At 41.4% G+C, this 22,045-nt stretch overlaps 2 protein-coding genes and 1 long non-coding RNA gene across 6 annotated transcripts in view; 2 read left to right on the forward strand and 1 right to left on the reverse strand.

Annotated features, from left to right (window-relative positions):
* shc1 (SHC (Src homology 2 domain containing) transforming protein 1) overlaps window positions 1–6,112 on the reverse strand; it is a 33,061-nt gene extending 26,949 nt beyond the window's left edge. The window contains exon 1 of one of the 3 annotated variants that reach the window (XM_078171571.1): window positions 5,882–6,112. The gene's annotated coding sequence lies outside the window, so the exon portion shown is untranslated. The remainder of the gene's footprint in view (window positions 1–5,881) is intronic. The other 2 variants (XM_033640385.2, XM_033640386.2) reach the window with 2 other exon arrangements.
* Window positions 1,995–8,318, forward strand: LOC117265733 (uncharacterized). The gene is made up of 3 exons (XR_004502442.2): window positions 1,995–2,164; window positions 3,358–3,469; window positions 7,640–8,318. It is a non-coding gene; the product is annotated as an uncharacterized LOC117265733 (long non-coding RNA).
* A 3,220-nt stretch (window positions 8,319–11,538) lies between these two features.
* On the forward strand, window positions 11,539–21,584 carry flad1 (flavin adenine dinucleotide synthetase 1). 2 transcript variants are annotated; one of them, XM_033641726.2, is made up of 11 exons: window positions 11,539–11,895; window positions 13,217–13,310; window positions 13,531–13,699; window positions 14,855–15,232; window positions 17,120–17,233; window positions 17,310–17,577; window positions 17,929–18,076; window positions 18,400–18,498; window positions 19,697–19,886; window positions 21,004–21,077; window positions 21,172–21,584. In XM_033641726.2, exons 2-11 carry the CDS (start codon window positions 13,303–13,305, stop codon window positions 21,305–21,307), a joined length of 1,584 nt encoding a protein of 527 aa, XP_033497617.1. In that variant the 5' UTR covers window positions 11,539–11,895; window positions 13,217–13,302; the 3' UTR covers window positions 21,308–21,584. The 2 variants fall into 2 exon arrangements, with proteins under 2 accessions (XP_033497617.1, XP_033497619.1); XM_033641728.2 differs by having other exon boundaries at window positions 11,552–11,595.
* Window positions 21,585–22,045: the final 461 nt, after the last annotated feature.

A 22,045-nucleotide genomic window follows, 5' to 3' on the forward strand; every position in this document is an offset into this window, starting at 1 on the left:
TGTGCAGTGTTGTCTGGTTCATGTTCTTACTGAAACAGCAATATTTAATAATCAATAATTCACAAATGTATATATTTTGGGGGGCATGTTTTGCTGTTTCATGTCCCTCGTTAGCGTTAAGTTAAAAAGTGGTTCGGGCTGCACAGTTGATCGAAATATTAAATGCCCTGGACTACAAATCATGTTCCAGGTAACATGCTTGTGTGGTACATACCCAGCAAAAATCACATTATCTTTTTTATATTCTTTTTCAGTAAAAATTAAATGCAAAAATTACTACCCACTTATGGGAATGGTCGCAGTATTTGTCAAAATAATTGCAATACGATTTTCTTGCATTCTTGTACCTTGGTTCCCACTGGTGGCAACCAAAGGCCGAGAATTGGTTGCAAATGGCAACCTGGCAACCTTTACTGTCAAGCCCTGTCTATTTCAGGTACATCTTGTAGTATCCCTGCTTTTATTTTAGCAAAACAAGTTTCAAAGTCTCTGTTTTCAGCTGTTTGACCAACAAAGTAGTTTAAATCGCTGCGTTTTATCATTTTAAGTCCAATATTATCTACAAAATTCAATTAAGGTGCTTTCTGCATCATAACAGTGTATTGTCACTACATATTTGCAAAGCAGTTAATTATTTTAGTGTCCCGAGTGTGATCATAATCTTACTGGTGATTTATTGTTCTCAGTATCAGCAAAGGGAACAATCTAGAACATCTAGACCCAAAGTGACCTTTTTTTGGCAGAGGAACAGCTTCAATCGCACACGCAACACATTACCCAAGGCTAGACGTGTGCGGGGAAGCCCAGATCTGCACAAAAGAGGTGACTTCTAAAGATGCAACCTTAGCTTTCTGCATAAAAAGAGATCGACCATGATAAAGACTTCAAGGCAGAACTGATTCATACTGATAGACTGTTTGTGTCTGAGCCGATACACCAATCAGAGCCAACCAGTCTTAATATATATACCACCAAGTGTTGCTATAGTGTAACTTAGGTTCTGTTTTTGTAAATTACACCCAGGCTACACTCACGTCTCATTTTTACCATCACACAGGACAGCATTTTAATCAAACTGCGGTTCACGCAGTGTACCAAGTGCTGAGCATGTTGCACTCCACCAAGCAGCACGGGAGGAAACACAGCTGAGGCTCAGTCCCATTGTGCAGAGGTAGAGACGGACAACCACATGCTACGACCTCAAAAAAAAAAAAAAAAACTCCCACAGTTTGTTTCCAGAGCACACACACCAGACACAAACACACAAACATACCCCCACACTGGTAGACAGACAGATATAGTGCACACATCACACAAAGACATAGACGAACACCCCCACGGACGGATACACACACTCTACGTCCTGTCAACAGCCTTGACACGTTTAAAGGAGCTTAGTACCTCGCCAGTGTGTTTTTATCAAAGTATCACAAGACTAATTCAAGGCTAATATCAGCGCTAACATTCACTGCTTACAAAAAAACCAACTGTGTGTGTGCGTGTCTGTGGGTGAGTGTGCGGCTGTGTGCACAAGTGCAAACCTCTGTCAAAGGGAAGCTGCAACAATCACAAGCGTCACGCTGTGCCGTCAATCAGGACGAAAGCTTTCACCTTTGATTGATACGGTTTGAGCAGAATTGGACAGATCCAATTTTAATCAAGTGGACTTTGGATTGTGCCAATGGTGTGATAGAGTGGCCGAGATGCTCCGGCGCTTTGAGTGACAGATCGCGTCTCGGACTGTCCTTCCCGTTTGTGTTGTTTTTGTCCTTGTGTGTGTGTGTGTAGGTGCACACGCATCTCGTTTGGCAGGCTCCTGACATGTGTCTGAATCTAGCGTTTTTCGGATCAGCTGTTGATTGGACCCTCTCTTCCCCTCCGTTTCATCAGCGGAGATAACTTCCACCATATAATATCGTGTCAGGGCTGCTGGCCTGAGCGGTGTGGCTGACCCTGATAAGAGCACTGAGCCCACTGCTTTCAGTCGCCTCAATCATCCCCCCATGCCCTTGAGTCTGTTTCCACAATAGTCTGTCTCTCCTTCACTCGTTCGCGGTGAACTTTAACTCTGTCACAGTGACCCTGTTTCAACACATCTGAGGTGTGTTTTGCTGATCGGCCTCCATGGATACGCCCAACACAAAAGAAAAAGGGCAGTATAGCTGTAAGTTCGCTGTGCAATTGTGTATAGATATGAATGTGTGTACTGTTAGGCTCTCTTGCTTATCTCAATGACAAGTTATGATGAGGACTTGAGATTCAGCTCGACTCTACTAGGAGTCGAGCTGAATCGACTCGAATTGAATTGAATTGAATTGAATTTTAAATTGACTCAAGTTTTAAAAGGAACAGTTCTCCCTAATATCAATCATACATATTTTTCCTCTTACTCGTAGTGCTGTTTATCAGTCTAGATTGTTTTGGTGTGAGTTGCAGAGTGTTGGAGTTGTCAGCTGTAGAGATGTCTGCCTTCTCTCAAATATAACGAAACTAGATGACACTCGGCTTGTGGTGCTCAAAGTGCCAAAAAAAAACCAAAAAACAAAAAACCACATTTAAATAAACTCAACAGCAATGTCTCTTTTCAGATATCATGACCTGGTTACTTAAGATAATCCACAGACCTTGTTGTAAGCAGTTTAATGTTGGAACTATTTTCTTTCTACGGAACAGCATCCGCCAACTGCATCACCACGCAGAAGGAAACGTGCATCTACTCACAGACGAGAGGCTCGTGCTCATGACAGCGTGAGATCTAAACATTGTTGCTTCCAGGGCTGAGCAGGTGAGCTAGCAGTAGATGAATGCTTCCCTCTGTGTGGTGATACAGCTGGCAGGTGTAGTTAGGCAGAAAGAAAATAGTTCCTCCGTGAAACTGCTCACAACGAGGTCTGTGGATTATTTTGAGTAAACGGGTCATGGTTTCTGGAAAAAGACACTGCTGTTGAGTTTTTAGCTGCAACCACTTGGTCAGTCCAACAGAATTTCCCCACCCTTTGGTGGCCACAGCTTTTGCACTAAAGACCTCAATTTGGCTTGGAGGTCAAGTGTGTGTGTGTGTATGTGTGTGTGTGTCAGTGTGTGCGTGTGTGAGAAGGCCATTGCACACCAGGACTGTATTTTTCTTCTGAAATTGTCACACATCTAAAAATAAATATGACCTCACCTTGTGCCATTCATGTTTGCGCACTGCATCCAAATGCTACGTGCTTTTTTTCACATCCGTCAAAAGAGAATTAGTTGAGCAAAAAGCAGAGATGAAAATGTGCCGTAACCTGCGGGACACATACATGTGCAACAAGAGAGGAACAGGGTGCATGGTATCATTTCATAACGCAGGTAGCCTTTTGTCAACAGGTCTGATTGTAATATTCAGGTGGATGATGATGAAGAGGAGGAGGATCTATGCATACCGACAGAGAGAGCATCAGTGTGGAGACAGAGAGGGAAGACACGTCAGCCCCTTCAGGTAACCACACTGTCTTTTCATTTTGTCTTGTATTGCGAATTTTCATAACAAATATAACAATAAACAGATCAGACTCAGCGTGTGAGGTTTCAACGCTAATGATTTTGTTGGATGACGGGTTAAAAAAACATACGAAAAATGCTGACTTGGTGTGCAAAGGCTTGAAGGTGGGCAGTTATGACAAAAATAACCAACTTGCACAAGTTTTTGTGGACATATTGGTCATGAGCCACAGGGCAGCTGAATAACTGTTCACACCAACTGGCAGCAGTGCGCAAGGCCTATAACAAAATGATAGGCTACATAACATCAATTCATTAACGTTACCTAACTTTACAGAAAGACACACACATATGCACACACACCTTTTTGCCACATCCCCTTTATAACTCATTAACGGGTGGTTGTAGGGTGGTATCACTGTACTAGTGACAAGTGTTTGTGAAGTTGTGTGTGTGAGTGCATGAACATGTGGCTGCATGGCGTACATGGTCGCAGCTATTACAAATTTGCACTTGTTCAAATGTATTTTTTGGGTGGCTTTGAGCACAAAAACGCCAAGTGCCATCTAGTTTCATTATATTTGAGAGAAGGCAGACATCTACGGCTGATATCTCCAACAATTGGCAAATCACAGTGAAACAAAGTGCACTACAGGTAAGAGGAAGAATATGTATTGAGATTGATTGATTGGGGGGCGAACTGTCCCTTTAAGGCTTCAACTAATAATTATTTTCATTATCAATTAATCTGCCTTTTTTTTTCTCAATTTTGGCTACTTAAAATTATGTGTCCATTCCTCGATTACAATGTAAGTTATTTATATTGTTTTAGTCCATAAGGGTCCTCAGATCAAAATAATCAAAAGGTTGTTTTTATAAAAAATTAGTCCAAGTTGTGAGTATTGTTTTAACAGGATAAAGTGGTGTTGTGTTGGTATGCCGGATGACATAATTCTCAAGTACCCCTACTCACCCTCTGTATCTGATGTCTGTCAGAGCTAGATCAAACCAATGATTCATAATTGACATGTTATGTGAAGCCTGATCTTTAAATGAGTAATATTCATACTGATTTAGATAAACAATTTGATTCTATTTGGAATCTTCACTGAGCAACAGTTTTGTCTGAGAGGATTTAAAGGCCTGTCCCAAATATAGGCCTGTTGATTTCAGCAATTTAAGCAAATAAAAGCCTGGGCTACTAATTGAAGTTTTATGCTATCTATTTGTCTACTTCAAAGTCAAATTCGTATGTCAGTTTTAGGGAAGCACGATAATATCGGTACATCATCTGTTGATTTCAGTGGTGTAAGCAAATATTATGGGCGGCACGGTGGTGTGGTGGTTAGCACTTTCGCCACACAGCAAGAGGGTTCCTGGTTTGATACCATGTGTGGGAGCCCTTCTGTTTAGAGTTTGCATGTTCTCCCTGTGTTTTCTCTGGGTACTCCAGCTTCCTCCCACAGTCCAAAGACATGCAGGTTAATTGGTGACTCTAAATTGTCCGTAGGTGTGAATGTGAGTGTGAATGGTTGTCTGTCTCTATGCGTCAGCCCTGCGATAGTCTGGCGACCTGTCCAGGGTGTACCCTGCCTCTCACCCAATGTCAGCTGGGATAGGCTCCAGCGACCCCATGACCCTCAAGAGGATAAGCAGTTAGAAAATGGATGGATGGAAGCAAATACTAGCCCGGGCTATTAATTGAAGTTTTATGGTGTTCAAATGACTTGTTTTGTCTGATCAACAGTCCCATTTGCAAATATGCTCAGTTCAATAGCATATTAAACCAAGAAAATCTGAACATCTTTACACTGGAGAAGGTGGACCCAGCAAATATCTGGCATTTTTTCTAATGCAACTGTTAATTTATTATAAAATGTATACCTATTTTCTTTCCAATATCCTATCTGAGAATATGCCTGTGTATTATAGATAACTGGAGGCATTATAATGAGCTATTCTCTATTAATGTCCTGAACACATCATGAGCTTGAGGCCACTCAGTTGACTCCTCATCACTGCCTATTTTAAATTAACTACAATACTTCACCACTGACTGTATTCCTATAGTGTTGCTCGGCTCCTGGAGACCTGAAGCTGCGGTACCAAGATCTGAAAACTCGTCTGACAGCGCGAGGACGAACACAAGTTAAACATTTGTGCTAATGTGTGCACAGTCTGCTCCTGAGCAACTCTCTGTACAATAACCCGACAGGCTTCACTGTGTCGTCTTCACCTAACACAAGGCAGAACAATGCTCCCCTGCGGGCACCACACACACACACACACCAGGCGAAGTCAACAGTTTCCTAAAAACTTCTGTATAATAACCGCTACACTGACGCACAGCAAGTAGCAGAGTACACACCATGCCCCAAAAAAAGTGTGGTCAACTTTAACGAGAACTTACCAGCTCTCTTCCTCCCGTTCCCTCGAGTTGCCCCTCCTGCCCACCGAGCTGCTGCTGCTGCACACACTTTGGCTTAATTTCATCTAACAGGCCAAAGGTTTGGTGGTGTTTTTAATCCGCTGGACGCCTCAGAGTTTTCACAAACTTCATGAGAGTTTAGTCTAAACTTCTTCTTTCCTCTCCCTTTCCTTCCCTTTCTCCTCCCCCTGCCTGCCTCCCCCCTCCACGGTCACGACAGAAGCCACTTCCGCGAACAAATGGCAACGTCATCTGGCCGCGGATCCTGTGTGTGTGTGTGTGTGTGTGTGTGTGTGTGTGTGTGTGTGTGTGTGTGTGTGTGTGTGTGTGTGTGTGTGTTTGGCCCCTGTTTTGCACCTGGCCCATTCAGCGCACATTGCGCAAATGTAGAAAGCCCAGGGCGCGAGCCAAAAGCATGAACAAGTACCTTACCTAAAATAAATACCACATGTTAGCGAGTAAAGTTTCGTTTTCTTTGGTTACCATATGACTACAATTGCCAGAAAAATCACTGTAGTATCTTCATCTTAATATCAACCATAGTTTTTCTAAACATATCTCCTTTAGCAGCGATTCCTTTGTGTTACTGGCTGTATACATTGATTTATGATGATTTTATTACCACAGAAAATTGCCTTGTGGCTAATTCTGGCATATTTATACCATGTGTATTTATTCATTCGCACTGTCCCTCCTTAAATAAACTAAAAAAAAGCAAACAAACAAACAAAAGTAGTGTCTTTATCTTAATATTAACCATATTTTTTATGTCCCCTTTTTAAATAGGCTGTACATATTGATTTATTATGATTTTATTACGACAGAATATTACATTGTGAAATACAAGGCAGTATATACAATCAGTTGCCAGTTTATTGGGTACACTTAGCTGAAACTAATGCAGTCTGTAACCATATTTACTGCACACATTATATTTTTGGGTTATTTTTATTACTTAATTGACTGTCTTATTTATAAATGGGCACATTATAGTATCATTATTATTATTATATTATAGGCAGCATGATGGTGCAGCGGTTAACGCTGTCACCTCCCAGCAAGAGGGTTCCTGGTTCAATCCCAGGAGGGAGCCCTTCTGTGCTGAGTTTGCATGTTCTCCCCGTGTCAGCGTGGGTTTTCTCTGTGTACTCCAGCTTCCTCCCACAGTCCAAAGACATGCAGGTTGTGGGACAGGTTAATTGGTGACTCTAAATTGACCATAGGTGTGAATGTGAGTGTCAATGGTTGTGTGCAGGGTGTACCCCACCTCTCACCCAATGTCAGCTGGGATAGGCTCGAGCCCCCCCGCGACCCTCAAGAGGATAAGCAGTTATGAAAATGGATGGATGGATGGACATTATTCAGATTCAGATTCAGAATACTTTATTAATCCCCGGGGGGAAATTGTTTTGTTCCAATGCTCCGTGCAAAGTAGAAATAGAAATACAGCATGAATGGAAACAAGAGATAAAGATGAAGATATAAATAAGATACTAAAATAGACAATGAAATAAATAAAATAAAATATTAAAGTAGACATTAAAATAAAATAAAATAAAATAAAATATTAAAGTAGACAATAAAATAAAATAAATAATAAAATAGTAAAGTAGACAATCTGAAATATATACAATATACAATGAAATGGTTGTAATATTGTATTTAAGTACTAATAGAATCAGCCTTATTGGGTTACTGGTAAAATATTATTTCTTTGTCACTGTCTCCATCTGAACCCAGCCAAATACAAGGAGATGGTGGTGGATTTCAGGAGGAAGAGGTCACCCCATCAACCAGTCTCACACACTGGGAGGATGTTGAGATGGTGCACACCTAAATATCTAAGGGGTCTTCTTAGATGGGAAGCTGGACTGGTCCTCTAACACTGACACCTTCTACAGGAGGAGGCAGAGCCGCCTGTTCTTCCTGCGGACACTGAGGTCTTTAGATGCATGTGTGTGGAGATGTTGACCGTGTTGACCACCTGACAGACAAAAACACCAAGTGTTTGGACAAGCTGGTTAAAAAAGCTGACTCAGTGCTCAGCAGGAGACACTAAGAGCTGTGGTGGAGAGGGGCACACTGAACAAAGCCTGGAGCGACAGAGGAGCAGCTGCAGCAGTCGGCTCATCTCACTGCATTGCAGAACGGAGCGTTTCAGGAGGTCCTTCGTCCCCACGGCAGTAAGACTGTTTAATACCTCTTGAATCCAGTCACACACACTCACACACATCACCTCAGCCACAACTGGACTGGACTGTGGAATGGGCAATTTTATTTTGATTTAATTTCTACTTATGCACTTATTTTATTGTATGTCTATTTTAATACTACTGCGTTGTTGTTGATGAGGGGAAGTGTGGTTGTTTTTGGACAGCTGAATTTCCCTTCTGAGATAAATAAAGTTCTATCTAATCTATTTTATTTATAGTACTTTGTATATTATTTCATTTGTATGTGTGCATGTTTTTAAGTAGAGTAATTGCATTCTTGCATGCCCTTGTTTTGTGGGAACAGGTATGAGTGATACCCACAAGACAGTGAGTGCTTCATGAGGAGAAGTTGCTGTACCCCTAAGTTGGAATGTGTAAGCACTGTCTTGCCGTCAAAGAGGAAGTTGTTGTAGTACGCTTATTACCCACAGGCTGGAAGAACTGGGGAACGCCAACAATCAAGGGAAGAGGGTTACAAGTCTAATAAAACAGTTGTGCAATGACTTCAACTTTCATTCACGTTAAATTGTTCAGATTTAGTTGGAAGTGTTCAAGAGAGGGCTTGATTTCACTGTATGATCATTTTGGAGGATGTGGTTTGTGGTGCTGTTGAACTATGTTGCATTTAACAGAACAGGATCTCTGCCAATAGGCCTGCCCTCACTGGTATAAATGGGGGGCACAAAATGAATAATAGTATGATTTTATAAAGATAAAAAACAACAACTGGCCAGCTCACACAGTGTAAAAGTCCACGGTACAGGCATGCAGTCCGAAAAATGCACGCGAAGCACTCTGACTGGAGTTAAAAATGCTTTGTTAATACATGTAAACCAACGCGTCATCAGGATGATGAAGATTCTGTAGTCAAAACACATCATCATGGATTTTTACACTGAGTGAGCTGGTCAGTTGGTGTTTTTTTTTATCTTGAAGTGACTCTTCGACCTGTCCCTGAGGAGCACCTCATTTTTCTTTTACAACTAACTACACAGAGCCATAACCCAGTAAAGCACTCCCTATTTTTTCCTCAATAGTATGACTTTTTTGTCCATCTATGTTTCAAACCATAGCTTGGTTGTAACAGTCACTAATTCCCGCAGTCTCTCCATCGCCATCAGCACAGTTTTGATGGATACTGATGACTGATTTTCAGAGAGGCTCAGTACATTTTAAAGTGATTGTGTGCAGGCCATACGGTTAACAACAAAACAGCTACACATGTCTTTGAGCAAGGCAGACTTGACCCCAGAAACTCCTGTGGCTCTGTCTACTGCTCACATGCACCCAGAGTGGATCTTTACATATGCATCACAGGCCTTTTCTCACAGACAACATTCAAACATGTAACAGCAGGAAAAGCAGGTGAAAATAATGAAATAAATGATGGTTCAATTCAGTTTAGCTGTTCAGGTTTCAGGGTCCTGGTATTGTACATGTGGGCTCACTGTTGAACTGCGACAGCTAGTGCCATTGTTAACAAATAATAGCATATTATTCTACACTTAAATGATCTAACAGGTAAAAAATATGACTGCTTGAATGAACTGTCTGACACCATGTGGGCATGAATGCACTAGGAGTTTCTGTCAGAGTCAGTGACACAGCCCCAAAATCCCAACTCCTCAACAACTCACAATCTGCCAGTTCAGAGATTTCAGCGTTGCAATTGGAATAACAAAAATGAAACACTCACGGAAAGTAATAATGATAGCCTACATAGTCAAAATACTAACTTAGGAAACATGTAATTAACATATCTCAAAAGTTGCACTTACATCAGGATTTTGCCTTAATTCGGACCTATTATCTTATCATTTTTACTTAATTTAATCATGTTTCATCATATTATTTTAACTTTACTGAATTCTCTTTCCCTGGCAGGCTCCCATATACCATAATATGCAGACCCATCTGCAATAATTAAAGTAAAGTAATAATAATAATAATAGTAATAAGGTTAAACACAATAGCAATACTATATGAGCCTTTATTTAAATGCTCTGACAGCCAAATACATGACTGGTCTGTTTGGTACTATCTGGATGAGTCAAAAATAATGAAATACGTAGCCATAATAATAACTTTTAAAGTCAAAATTATGAAATATGTGTTATTGACATATCTCACAGTGTTCATTTATATCAGAACTTTGTCTTAATTTTGATTTATTATGTCACTGTTTTGACTTATCATCAATATGTTTCATTACATTCCATTATCTTTCCTTACTTCTTTACAACTGACTAAAAAAAGGTAATGGTAATGATAACGAGGTTAAACACCATGGAAATATCATATTATTCTACACTTAAATGATCTAACAGGCAAAAAAAATATGATTGCTTGAATGAACTGTCTGACACCATCTGGGCATGAATGCACAAGGAGTTTCTTGGCATAATCAATACCACCATCAGAACTTGAATGGAGTCCCTTTTTATATTCTAAGCATTTAATGTATCTTAAACCACCGCTGTATTCTCAAGCCAATAAAGTCCTGTGGAAAAATAAGTAACCCACCTTCCACTCTGTTTCAATATGCAGAGCAGCGGCGCCAGCACCTCGGTTGCAGACATGTCATCATGCGCCACCTATAGACAAGAAACATGACAGCAGCGTGTAGTTTGGATGGTGGTACTTTGGAGTCCATCATCAGTTATTGGCTCCTCTAGCCGCATTAAAGTCGTCATGCAGACATGAGAGGCTATTATGCATGAAATGTATCATGTGCTGCACAGGCTACATTATAGGAGAATGCATGTCTCCTTCCTTTAGGTTCCTGCTCATGTAGCCTATGGGTGGAAGGAAATGAGAGAGTAGACATATTGGCTGAACATTAAAACGACAGTTAATTGACATGCAAGTGCCATTAAGTAAAGCAGAGATTAAAACTGTCATAAAAGACTGTATGCAGGGATACAGTCCAGCGTACAGGACTTCGCAGGGATATTTGGGGCTTAAGTGACACAGGAAGACATCTTTACAGTGTGCAAAACATGCAGGTGTTGGAGGAATACAGAGTGGAAACCCAAAGGAAGAGATGGTGTCTGAGGATAGGACATACAGGAGTAAACGAAACTCTTCATAGGATAGGGAACCACCCTACTAGACTGTGTGTAAAAAAAGATGGAAACTGCCAAACATGTACTAACGGATTGCAACAGATATAGTGAAGACAGAATGTAGTTAAAAACAAGACTAATTGGAGAAAAGCACAGTATCACATTGGGGAATATAACTGGAAATACATCAAGGAAAGTGCATACGCTTCTATTTAATAACTTAAGAGTAACAGGAATAATTTAGAGAATTTAGTTTTTTATTATGTTGTTTCCTGCCAACTGTTGCGCCACACTCCAGTAGGTGGCGGTAGTGCGCCTAAAGGCTGGTTTGCCAGCCGCCATTAAAACTCAAAGAAGAAGAAGAAGGAGCGGCAGCTGATGATGCTATCCGAGTGGAGGTGGTGCACAGTGTTAGCTCGTAGGTAGACGAGTTGTCGGTACCGGTCGTTAAAGTAATACTTATCATATATCGTATTTACTTTAGCTAAACGACATACACTGCTCCACTTACTGATTCCAGCATAACGGGACCGTCTTGCCGTTACTTCAGTGTACATAAAAAGGCAAACCGTTAAGTCCCGCCTCCTTAAACCTGATTGGTTCTCGGACCTATCTGGAAGCCTTTTCTGAGTTCTGATTGGACAGTGACCGCCATGTGTTGTGAGTGACATGTAGCGACAAACAGTGGGATACGTAACGAGGTCAAAGCGGCTCAGGAGTAAGTTTCCTCGGGTTTTAATGAGTTTGGATACCAATGTATGAAATAAGATATTATGTTTTTTTTCGTGGTATGTGGTCGTGGAGAGAAGTAGGCAGTAGAAACAGGGCGTAAGGTTGTATTGAAGCGTGCTTGAATGCTAGTGCTTGGTTGTTGCTAGTGTCTCCAACAATGGGTTAACGTTAAGTAACCTAGCAAGGAGACTTTGCACATTTACAGTTAAGTTAGCTAAGAGTTGTCATAGTAGTACCCGGCGCTTTGACTTATATTGAGCTATAATCTATGGTGTATTTTATAAATGTGAATGAAGTTCATTTCGCTGTCTTCTCACGTTAGATAACTTGGCAGTGTTAGGCAATAGAAAGTACAGTCAGGTGTATCTCCTGTCAGTCCTAGCCAAACAACATGAAGGCTAAATGTTAACACACATGTAGATAGTTGTAGATTGAACCTACCGCACCGACACTGTCTGTACCCTAATGTTGCCTCATTTGACCGGTGAAATCAGCTCGCTGCTGTCTATTAACCCTTTGGTCCTTGATCAACGTCCTCTCTCTCAGTACCTTACAGTGTGTATCTTGACAAGTCTTCCTCAATGCATTATTGTACATGTCCATGCCTCATTAATTGTCAGTTCTTCACATCTGCTTCAGACAAATTTAGAAGACAGACCAAACTTGCAGTGTCACCATTTTATAGCTTGGCTTCAGTAGGAAGGTGTAGCAGTGTCATTGATGCAGATGTGCTCACTGTGGTCAAGCAGTGTACTATTTAAAGCAGAGTTAAAGGTCCAGTGTGTAGGATTAAGGGGGCAGAAATGCAATATAATATTCCTAACTATGTTTCCATTGGTGTATTATCACCTTAAACTAAGAATCGTTGTGTTTTAATACCTTAGAATGATTATATTTATATCTACATACAGAGCAGGCCCTCTTCTATGAGGTCCACCATGTTGTGTGTACAACAGCCAAGAGCAGACAAACCAAACACTGGCTTTACATAGGGCCATTTGCATTTTTGCATCGGCCACCATAGTTCGTCCACATGCAACCCGTCCCTTACCACTCGATGCCACTATATCCTCCTCACTGGACCTTTTCACAGACTCATTAAATAGAATGAGATTTTGTTCCCCCCATCAACAAAATATTTGTAATAACTGAAGTGCAGTATCTTAGATACAACTCATAGATCTCAAGAAACAACCGATAAGTAGTCATTGTGAGTCGATGCATGTACACATTGCTCACAGTTCTTGCCTCTTTTCTCCTCCTTTTTTCCCCTTGCCTGATCTGCTCCTTTATGTGTCTCTTTCCAGACACTCCCTGGTAGGAGACAAGTTATGAAGGAGAAGAAGGCCTGAACTGAAATGAAACAATTTGGGACACTCCATATGGGTTCTTCATGTTGAGGTAAGACTCAAGATTAATTTTACTGATCCTTTCAGGCATCATTATCATCACATAATCACAAAAGTATTAAGAACACACCAAAACAAAAGATATGAACAATATAAAATATACGTCCTTAAACAGACATTCCAGATGTCTAAATCTACACTTGAGAGCAAAACACACATGCAGAAGCTGCTTTTAAATTGGTGTCACAGGCATTTTTTCCTCTGTCTTCTAGCCTTTCTTTTTCCAGGCTGAGTACAACAGTGGTGCGTGTGAGGAGACTCGCAGCTCAGCTCTCCAAGGCAACCATGTCCACAAACCACCAGGGCTCTAGTCCGTCCTTTGCAGCCAACGGGGATGCTCCCACTGCAGCCATTCTCATCATTGGAGATGAGATACTCAAGGTGATTTAGAGCTGAGAGACACTCTCTGTATTTGTATCATTGACAGTATCCCACAGAGAATCCTTGGAAATTTGCGGATTGTAGAAAATCTAAATAGACCCTGACCTTTTTTCCTAATAATTCTGCATACTTGAAAGTATGATTTTATTTATATATACATTCCAGCATGACACCCTAAATCATCAATATGCCTCAGGTCTCGCATAGGCACATCGCCATCTAGGGTCCACACTGTGTATCCCCAGGAAAACGCTGTGATGGTTATTTGATGTGGCAGCAGTACTCATTTATAAAACGACAAGTTCAGCACTATTTCTTGACTTGACATGATCATGATTTAAAGATGAAGCCTTTGATTTTTTCCAATGTCATGTCTTACTCTCAAAACATGCTCACTGTGAATCATTGGATTTTATCGAGCAAGACCTTGAAGTCTTTGTTAAAAGTGACCATTTGTATATCAGTTATTCACTGTGTGTTACCTTGAATTTGTGAAGAAAACTTTTGTTTTTGCATGCCTATATGAGGACTGGAGAATCCAATAAAGGAGAGCATTTTTTAACGGATTTAAGTCATTTAAGTTTAAGTGGTTTAACAGCAAAACTATATCAAAACATCTGTTTACACACTCACACAACTGATGCAGTATAAATCAAGTCTCATTTATCCAATACAAACGAGCAGCTTTGCTAAAACCTTACAATTTAAAACACTTTTGAAAATGCGTTTGAACTCCTGAGAGCAAAATGCAAATACACCTGTTTGTACTGATATGCTTTAAATTGTCATGCTTCAGGGAAAATTCATGTGTTTTGGAAATACTGAACAAAGAACTTGATAAATGAGTCTAGGGTTAAACTGAATGGGTTGTGTGACATTTTTTAACAGATGTTTTTATAGTTTTGCTGTTAAACACAGTCCCTGTTTACGCCAATTAATGAAGAATGCTCGTCTTTTTTGGATTATCCATTCACCGTGGAGGCATGTGAGAAAAATGAAATTTTCTTTAGGAATTCAAGGTAACACAGTGAGTAAATTACAAACAAGTGGTCACTTTGCAGGTGAACTATTCCTGTAAGTCTGTGAATGTGATGTGTAGGTGGAAACACTGGACTGAAACTAACTGAGTGCCTCCTCTTGATCTTCGTCTCTCAGGGTCACACTCAGGACACAAACAGTGCCTTTCTGACACGAGCACTAAGGAAGCTCGGAGTCTCTGTGCAGCGTATAACAGTGGTACCAGATGTACAGGAGATAATTGCCAAAGAGGTGGCCCTCCTTTCCCCTCAGTATACACACCTCATCACCTCAGGGGGCATAGGCCCTACCCATGACGACGTCACCTTTGAGAGCGTCGCCAAGGCGTTCCAAGAGGAGCTATATCCCCACCCTGAGCTGGCCCGACTGGTTGAGGAATTCTTCGGAGTGGTGGATGAGAACAGTGCCGCTATGAAGCTGGCCATGGTGCCTCGCTCTGCCAGTCTCAACTATGGGACCGACCCTCTGACTGGACAGTTGCTACGCTACCCACTGGTGAGTGAAGGCACGATGGAGGGGGGTTAGCTCAGCTCCTTCATCAAGCTGCATCATGTGGTCAAAAAACAATAACTTAGATGAAATTATACCCAAGCTATAAAAGATCATTACCCTCATCCATTTACTGACTGCCCGCCTGCACGCTTCTGTCTGCTATCTGCTGTGCTGTGCAGTACCTTTTCAGTAGGCTTTTTTTGGGCAAACAAAATTTGTTAAACTGACACAACTTTCAGGAAGATGTTCACTCACAGTCGTACACTTTTCTGTCTGTTCCATTGTGTTCTGGGGATATTGTAGAAGACAGATTGCAACATTAACTGCTACCCAGACACTGCAGGAGTGAAAAGCGGCTTCTCACAATGGGCAAAATAATGACATTTAACATCTACAGCAAAACAGCAGTGTAAGGAATACACAACTGCAAATATTTGTGTTGCAGTTTGCTAAAATTTTGTAAATTCAGTGATATTTTTTCAAAATGAAGACTATAGTATTCTGCATGGTTAACATCTGTAGTGCATTATGATTATATTTAGGCACATTTACCTCACATAGTTGTCCTGTGACAAACTGGTTTTCATCACCATGTTTCATCGCCTGTACACACCCCTGGAAACACCCACTTACTCAGACTGCTCATTGATTGGTTCTCGATTTGCATTACAGTTCAGTTCCCTTCCGTTTATTAGTCATTCAGTTTTTGTGTGGTGAGGTTGAGAACAGGAAAGTGTCAGTGAGTTTCGGTATGAGCAGCACACTCGTGATAATCACACAGTAAGGTTGTTAAATACCTTGCAAATGTTTATTCATCCGCCACCGACAGCTGTCCTCCCGGACATTCTCCCGGAATACTCCATATACACTCCGTTCTCCAGGATTGCTTCATTCTCTGTTCAGCTGATTACAGGCAATCATTAACCCGCGCCCAGCAGCAAAACCGGGACTGCATTCCCAGATTAGTGGACTGACTGACTTACTGACTCTGTAAGTGATTTTCAAAAACTTGCTTGAAGATTGTTTTTTTTTTTGGTCGGTATGAAAATGAACTGATTTGAACTTTGCTTTCATTTTGAACTCAACTTCATTTTTCCCCCTTTTTTGGAAAAAGTGATTGACTTGGACAAAAAGTATAAAAGAAAACCTGCAGTGAATTATTTTGAAGACTCTGGGACTGTGTGATTTCAGGCTTTTTGTCAGAGTGTTTTTGAATATTTTGGTTTTGCCCTGAGATTTTGTGTTTGTGTTGTTCTTGCTGGGTCATATTGTCATTTAAGTGTAGGGTGTACGTCTAGATTGATGTGCACCCATTGTGAGGTTTGATTTAAACATGATATAAATAGTAAAAAATAAAGATCTAAAAAAAAAGAAGAAAAAAGAGATGACACAGAAAATCAAACTGTCATAGTACATGTTGTAAAATTAGTCAGTAGTGCCAGTAATCAAATGAAGCAGCTACACAAATGTGTTTATTGACTATATTTATTCATACTGCAGGCTATTTGAAACGTGACTCTGATCGTACCATACCACACTGAGAACATATGATTCAAGAGGGGCCATGCCTTGACGAACTGAAATTATGTGGTTTGACAGAAAACAGTTGACACCCTGTCTTTTAAGTCGAATGAAAAGAAACACTCACAGAAACTCACTTGAAATAATACATTGGCTAAATATCAGAGTTATATCAATGAGTTTACAGACATATTAAATGGGACAGACTGTTGCCTTGAAAACAGTGTAGTAACAAGAAAGACACCAAGGTCAGTTTCTAGATGTTAAATACCTTTTGAATACATGTTGGTAGAAGTATTGTGCCTCAAACAGAATGATCAAACCTGTGGGTTCATTCCTTCACTGCATGACGTGTCCATCTTCTTTCAGGTCAGTGTGCGTAACGTGTATATCTTTCCTGGGATCCCGTCTCTAATGGAGAGGGCCTTCAATGGGCTGGAGCACCTCTTTGCCAGTTCAGGGACCACTTTTCACACCCGTGAGGTAACACCACAACCATACCTTTCATTTACAAATCCACCTGAGTACTGTGTTTGATAACCACATGCTTTTCCGTTAGGTGTTTGTGGATGCAGATGAAGCAGAGATCGCCCCTGTACTGACCAAACTGCAGGCTGGTTGGGGCCGTAAGGTGGCTCTCGGTTCCTACCCGGACTGGCTGAGCAACTATCACAGAGTCAGGCTGGTCCTGGACTCAGATAGCCAGGAGGAGGTGGACAAAGCCCAGACCCAGCTGCTGGATAAGCTGCCCAAGGGAAGCGTGGTGCCCCTGGTCACTGACCCTGTGTCCATTGCCACTGCCGAGGTGTACACACTGGCCAACAGCGGTGAGGGGGAGGCAGAGGGCAGGGGGTGGTGGAGGGTGGTAGTTGAACTTAATATGAAGTGAATATTGCAGAGAACTCTTACTCTTTACAAAGGCAGTGGGACCAATAACGGAAGCTAAAAGATTAAAGTAATTATTGCTGTAAAAATCATAGTGGGTTATAAAACAGAATAGAACTGGCATGAGGCTGAACAGAGAATAGAGTCAAGCGTCAATAAAATGAGAGAAAGGAGAAGCAGATATTTTAACTCTCAATTTGACACGAGAATGACTGATTATTTATATTATAACTATGAAAATCTGACTACATTGATTGTAAAACTTCTTTTGCTGTGGATTTCATGCCTCACAGGCGCACCGCTGGGCGAGAAAGTTACGTCTGCACTGAAAACGATAGAGGCTGCACTGGATCAGTATTCGACAGAGGAAGTCTGCGTCGGCTTCAACGGAGGGAAAGACTGCACGGCACTGCTCCATCTCTACTATGCAGCACTGAAACGGTAACGGGACGGGAGAGGACGGGGTGAGACAGGTAGAACGTTCGGGGGTAGGGATGATTTAATCAGGACAAAACAAATGAGGGAAATGATATTACTTTAGCACAGTGGGACATCACTGTTAATGAAGAGGAAAATTAGTATAGTAGGAACTAGACTGAGAAAAATCTTGGACAAGACACAGTACTGTTTAGACTGTTCTTGACCTGTGTTGGACAGATAGTGGAGATAGTGATAAGGATAAACATCTCATCTTTTTCTGGACCGCTCCTATGTATCTTTCTTTTTTTTTGAATGTCTCATTCCTCTCCTCCTGCCACTCTCAGGCGCTATCCAGATGGTAAAGACAAGGTGAAAGCCCTCTATATCCGAATCGTCTCTCCATTCCCAGAAATGGAGAGATTTCTCCAAGATACGATAAAAAGGTAAGCCAACAGCTTGCCCCATTGCACACTGCCAATAAACACATTTCAGAACATTTTTAAAAATAGATTTATGTATTTTTATCTGTATTTTTACTTTAAATTAGGGGGGGAAAAGTGTCGCACTTTGGCTCTATGTGCATCTCTCCTTTATTCAGATGACGTTTTGGCCCTCAGGCCTTCTTCAAGATCAACAGTCAAGATCAACAATGATGAAGAAGGCCTGAGGGCCAAAACGTCATCTGAATAAAGGAGAGGTGCATGTGGAGCGGTAGTGAGTGACTCTTTTTGCCTATTTTCAGGTCTACTTCCAGTGATCAGCACCTCACTACAACCCTCGGTGTGCGTTACTTTTCTATAGAGCACATTTTTACCTAAAGCTGTAGTTGGTAACTTTTATTAATAACCTTTTGTCATATCGCCTGAAACTGTCGTTATATCCACATGGTAGTACATTAGACAGATGATCTGTTATAAAAAATTTCCTGATCCTCATAGTGCTTCTAATTATAAGAATCCACCACATGTGAGTCTGTAACACAGCTGTCAATCATGTCAGTCACTGCTCGTACACTGCAGTCAAACTGTCGAACTCAGCAGCGCTGAGCAAATATGAATCAAGATCCTGTTACTGCATTGCCTACTTTCACCTCAAATGTTTTCAGAGGCATATTTTAGTGCACTGTTTAGCTGTAAAATGAGAAACTTTATGACCTGGCTGCAATGTTAAAAACTGTCACGCCAAAATGAAGCACAGCCAACCAGCTGGAGCAAAGTTTCTCATTTTACAGCTAAACAGTGCGCTAAAATATGTCTCTGAAGTCATTTGAGGCAAGAAATAGGCAGTGCAGTAACAGAATCTTGATTCATATTTGATCAGTGCTGCTGAGTTTGACAGTTTGACTGCAGCTCACGAGAGACTCTGTTCAGTTATTTTCCTTAAGCCACGGTGGATCCTAGCAGATGCCATCAGAAGCACTAGAAGGAGGCAGAGCAATGTGATATTTTTTTTTCATAGATTGTCTGTATAGGGACAGTCAAAGCAAATATGACAAAACGTTTTTACCAATGGTGACCTGAGCTTGAGTCAACAACTGTTACCAGTCCAAATAATTCTGTGTTCTCTTGTTAAAAAGTGTCCTAATCCTTTATGTTACAATACAGCAGCTCATTACTGCGTGTCATTGCATGTCTCCCGTAGATATGACTTGGACCTATTCTCAGTTGAGGGAAGTATACGACAGGCACTGAGCGAGGTGCAGGAGAGGAGACCGGAGCTGAAAGCCGTCCTGATGGGGACCAGGAGGAGTGACCCTTACTCGCACACACTCACAGCAATGTGTCCCACAGACCCCGGCTGGCCAGACTACATGAGAGTCAACCCTTTACTTGTGAGAGACACACACACACCTATACACACAAATAACGTAGATATACAGTTTCATTATGTCTTGGTATTTTTTTCTCTTATTGAAATTTTCCTATCTTTGATGGTAAAAGGTCAGATCATGTAAGAGGGTTTAGGACAGTGATACTCTACTGATGGCGAATAGGCCTGCTGACCATTTTCTAATCACAATTATAATAAATTGATTTACATCGGGGATTTTTTGGTACTTTGAATGCAAGTAAGCTGCCAGAGTGCATAAAAAAACATCAAAACAGAGCTTGTTTATTAAAAATTGACAGAGGTCAGCCCTGAATGTCCTCAAGTTCTAGAAACGCCACTGTGTACACCTGACCCAGCTGCTGCAACTGGACCCAGCCACATGTCATTTTGCAAAAGTGTCCCCTGGGCAAAGTAAGTTGAGTATCCCTGGTCTAGGAGTAAAAACAAAATCAGCTAATTCTTCCATGTGAAGAAAAACGCATGTAGCCTTAATGTGAGAAGCACCTGCAGACATTAATTATATGTAGAAAAAAAACCAAGCAGTCCTTCAGTTTCCCCACATTTTTAAAGATACGGCATATATAGTGCTGCGGGAAAAACTGCTTTTTGACTGGTAATACAAATCTGTTTTCACTGCTCCAGCCAGGCAATTTCCCCTTGTTACACTTAATGTTATTTGTCATCTTGACTGAAGTTTCAGAGAGCAGATCTACAGGGTGTGAACAAAATATCACAGCACCTGCACAGTTTAATGCAATCCAACAGCCCCGCAGTAATACTGCATCTGTGAGGCTTTAAATGATGTTGTGAATATTTTCGCCCCCCCTCGCACAAACAAATACTAGGGTACACCTGAACTATATAATGCTATCCAGTTGGCCAGCATTCAGTTTTGCTTTATTTTAGATTTGGCAAATGCTTTTAGATTGGCTGGTAACAGTCATACCAGGACAGCCGCAACGGTACATATGATACAGTAGCACAGAGTTGAAATCATTTTACGGTCATTTATGTAACCTTTAATCACATGGGTGCATCTCAGAGGGATCCACAGTGTTCCCCTACATCATGACTCAATCACAAACCAATTAAATTTGATGTCTTGCAACACTTCACAGGACTGGACGTATCACGACATCTGGTCGTTCTTGAGGACGTTATACGTGCCGTACTGTATCCTCTATGATAAAGGGTAAGAATCTCCTCCACTCTCTGCATCCTCCATCGCACAACATCCCAGCTCAAGCGCAGAACTCCCTGTCCTAAACGTCCCTGTCGACCCGCAGGTACACCTCACTGGGCAGTATGGACAACACCTGTCGAAACCCTTCCCTCCAGATGGTGGACGGGAGGGGGGTGACGCGATACAAGGCAGCCTACCTCCTGGAGAACGAAGAAGAGGAGCGAAACTCCCGTGCCTGATGTAGCCTCACTTTCTCGCTGTGTCACCTGTTGCTGACGGAGCCATGTCTTCAGATCTCAGACCACCTCCCCCCACCTGCACTCATAATGTAACTCTGAAATATAAACCATGGACATTTTTTTAAACCCTACATGTGAATGTTTGTGGAGTATCTGAGACTGTAACTGAAGTCTGTGTGCCTGTATATGAGTGTGCTTTTTGTTTTTACTTGTGAGTTTCAGCCTGAAGTAATGTCTCTTTGTGGTGTTAAATAAAACATCAATGTGTGTCATCTTTTTCCATTGTCATGTTACTATTTTAAGTCTTACATATGGCAGCGCAGGGCTCTCTTGATTTATCTTATTCATGAGTCCATTTGTGTGATTTCTAAATGCAATATGAGCAAGCAAGACAGCCAGTGTGAGAATATATTGGTAAATAATATAATCTCAAGGTGAGAACATCAGGCTGTGGAGGGTGTGTGTGCAGCAGCATGGACAGACAACTGAAGGTCATCGGACAGGCTCATATTGACTCTTCACTGTCTCGCTGAATATCCATATTTGCAGATCTGAGCATCCCCTCACTGGAAAGCCTCCACCCCGGTGTTGCAGTTCTCTTTGAGCACCTCACGGGCGCGTTGTTCTCACTTTTTTCCCCATTTAGCAGCCGTGATTACAATAAATTACCTTCTCTGTTTCCAGACATGATTGAATCCAGGCTCATCGATCCGCTCCTTCTCTCCCCCCGCCTGGAGA

Source organism: Epinephelus lanceolatus, chromosome 10, assembly GCF_041903045.1.
Source record: "Epinephelus lanceolatus isolate andai-2023 chromosome 10, ASM4190304v1, whole genome shotgun sequence".
NCBI classification, from domain to species: Eukaryota; Metazoa; Chordata; class Actinopteri; order Perciformes; family Serranidae; genus Epinephelus; species Epinephelus lanceolatus.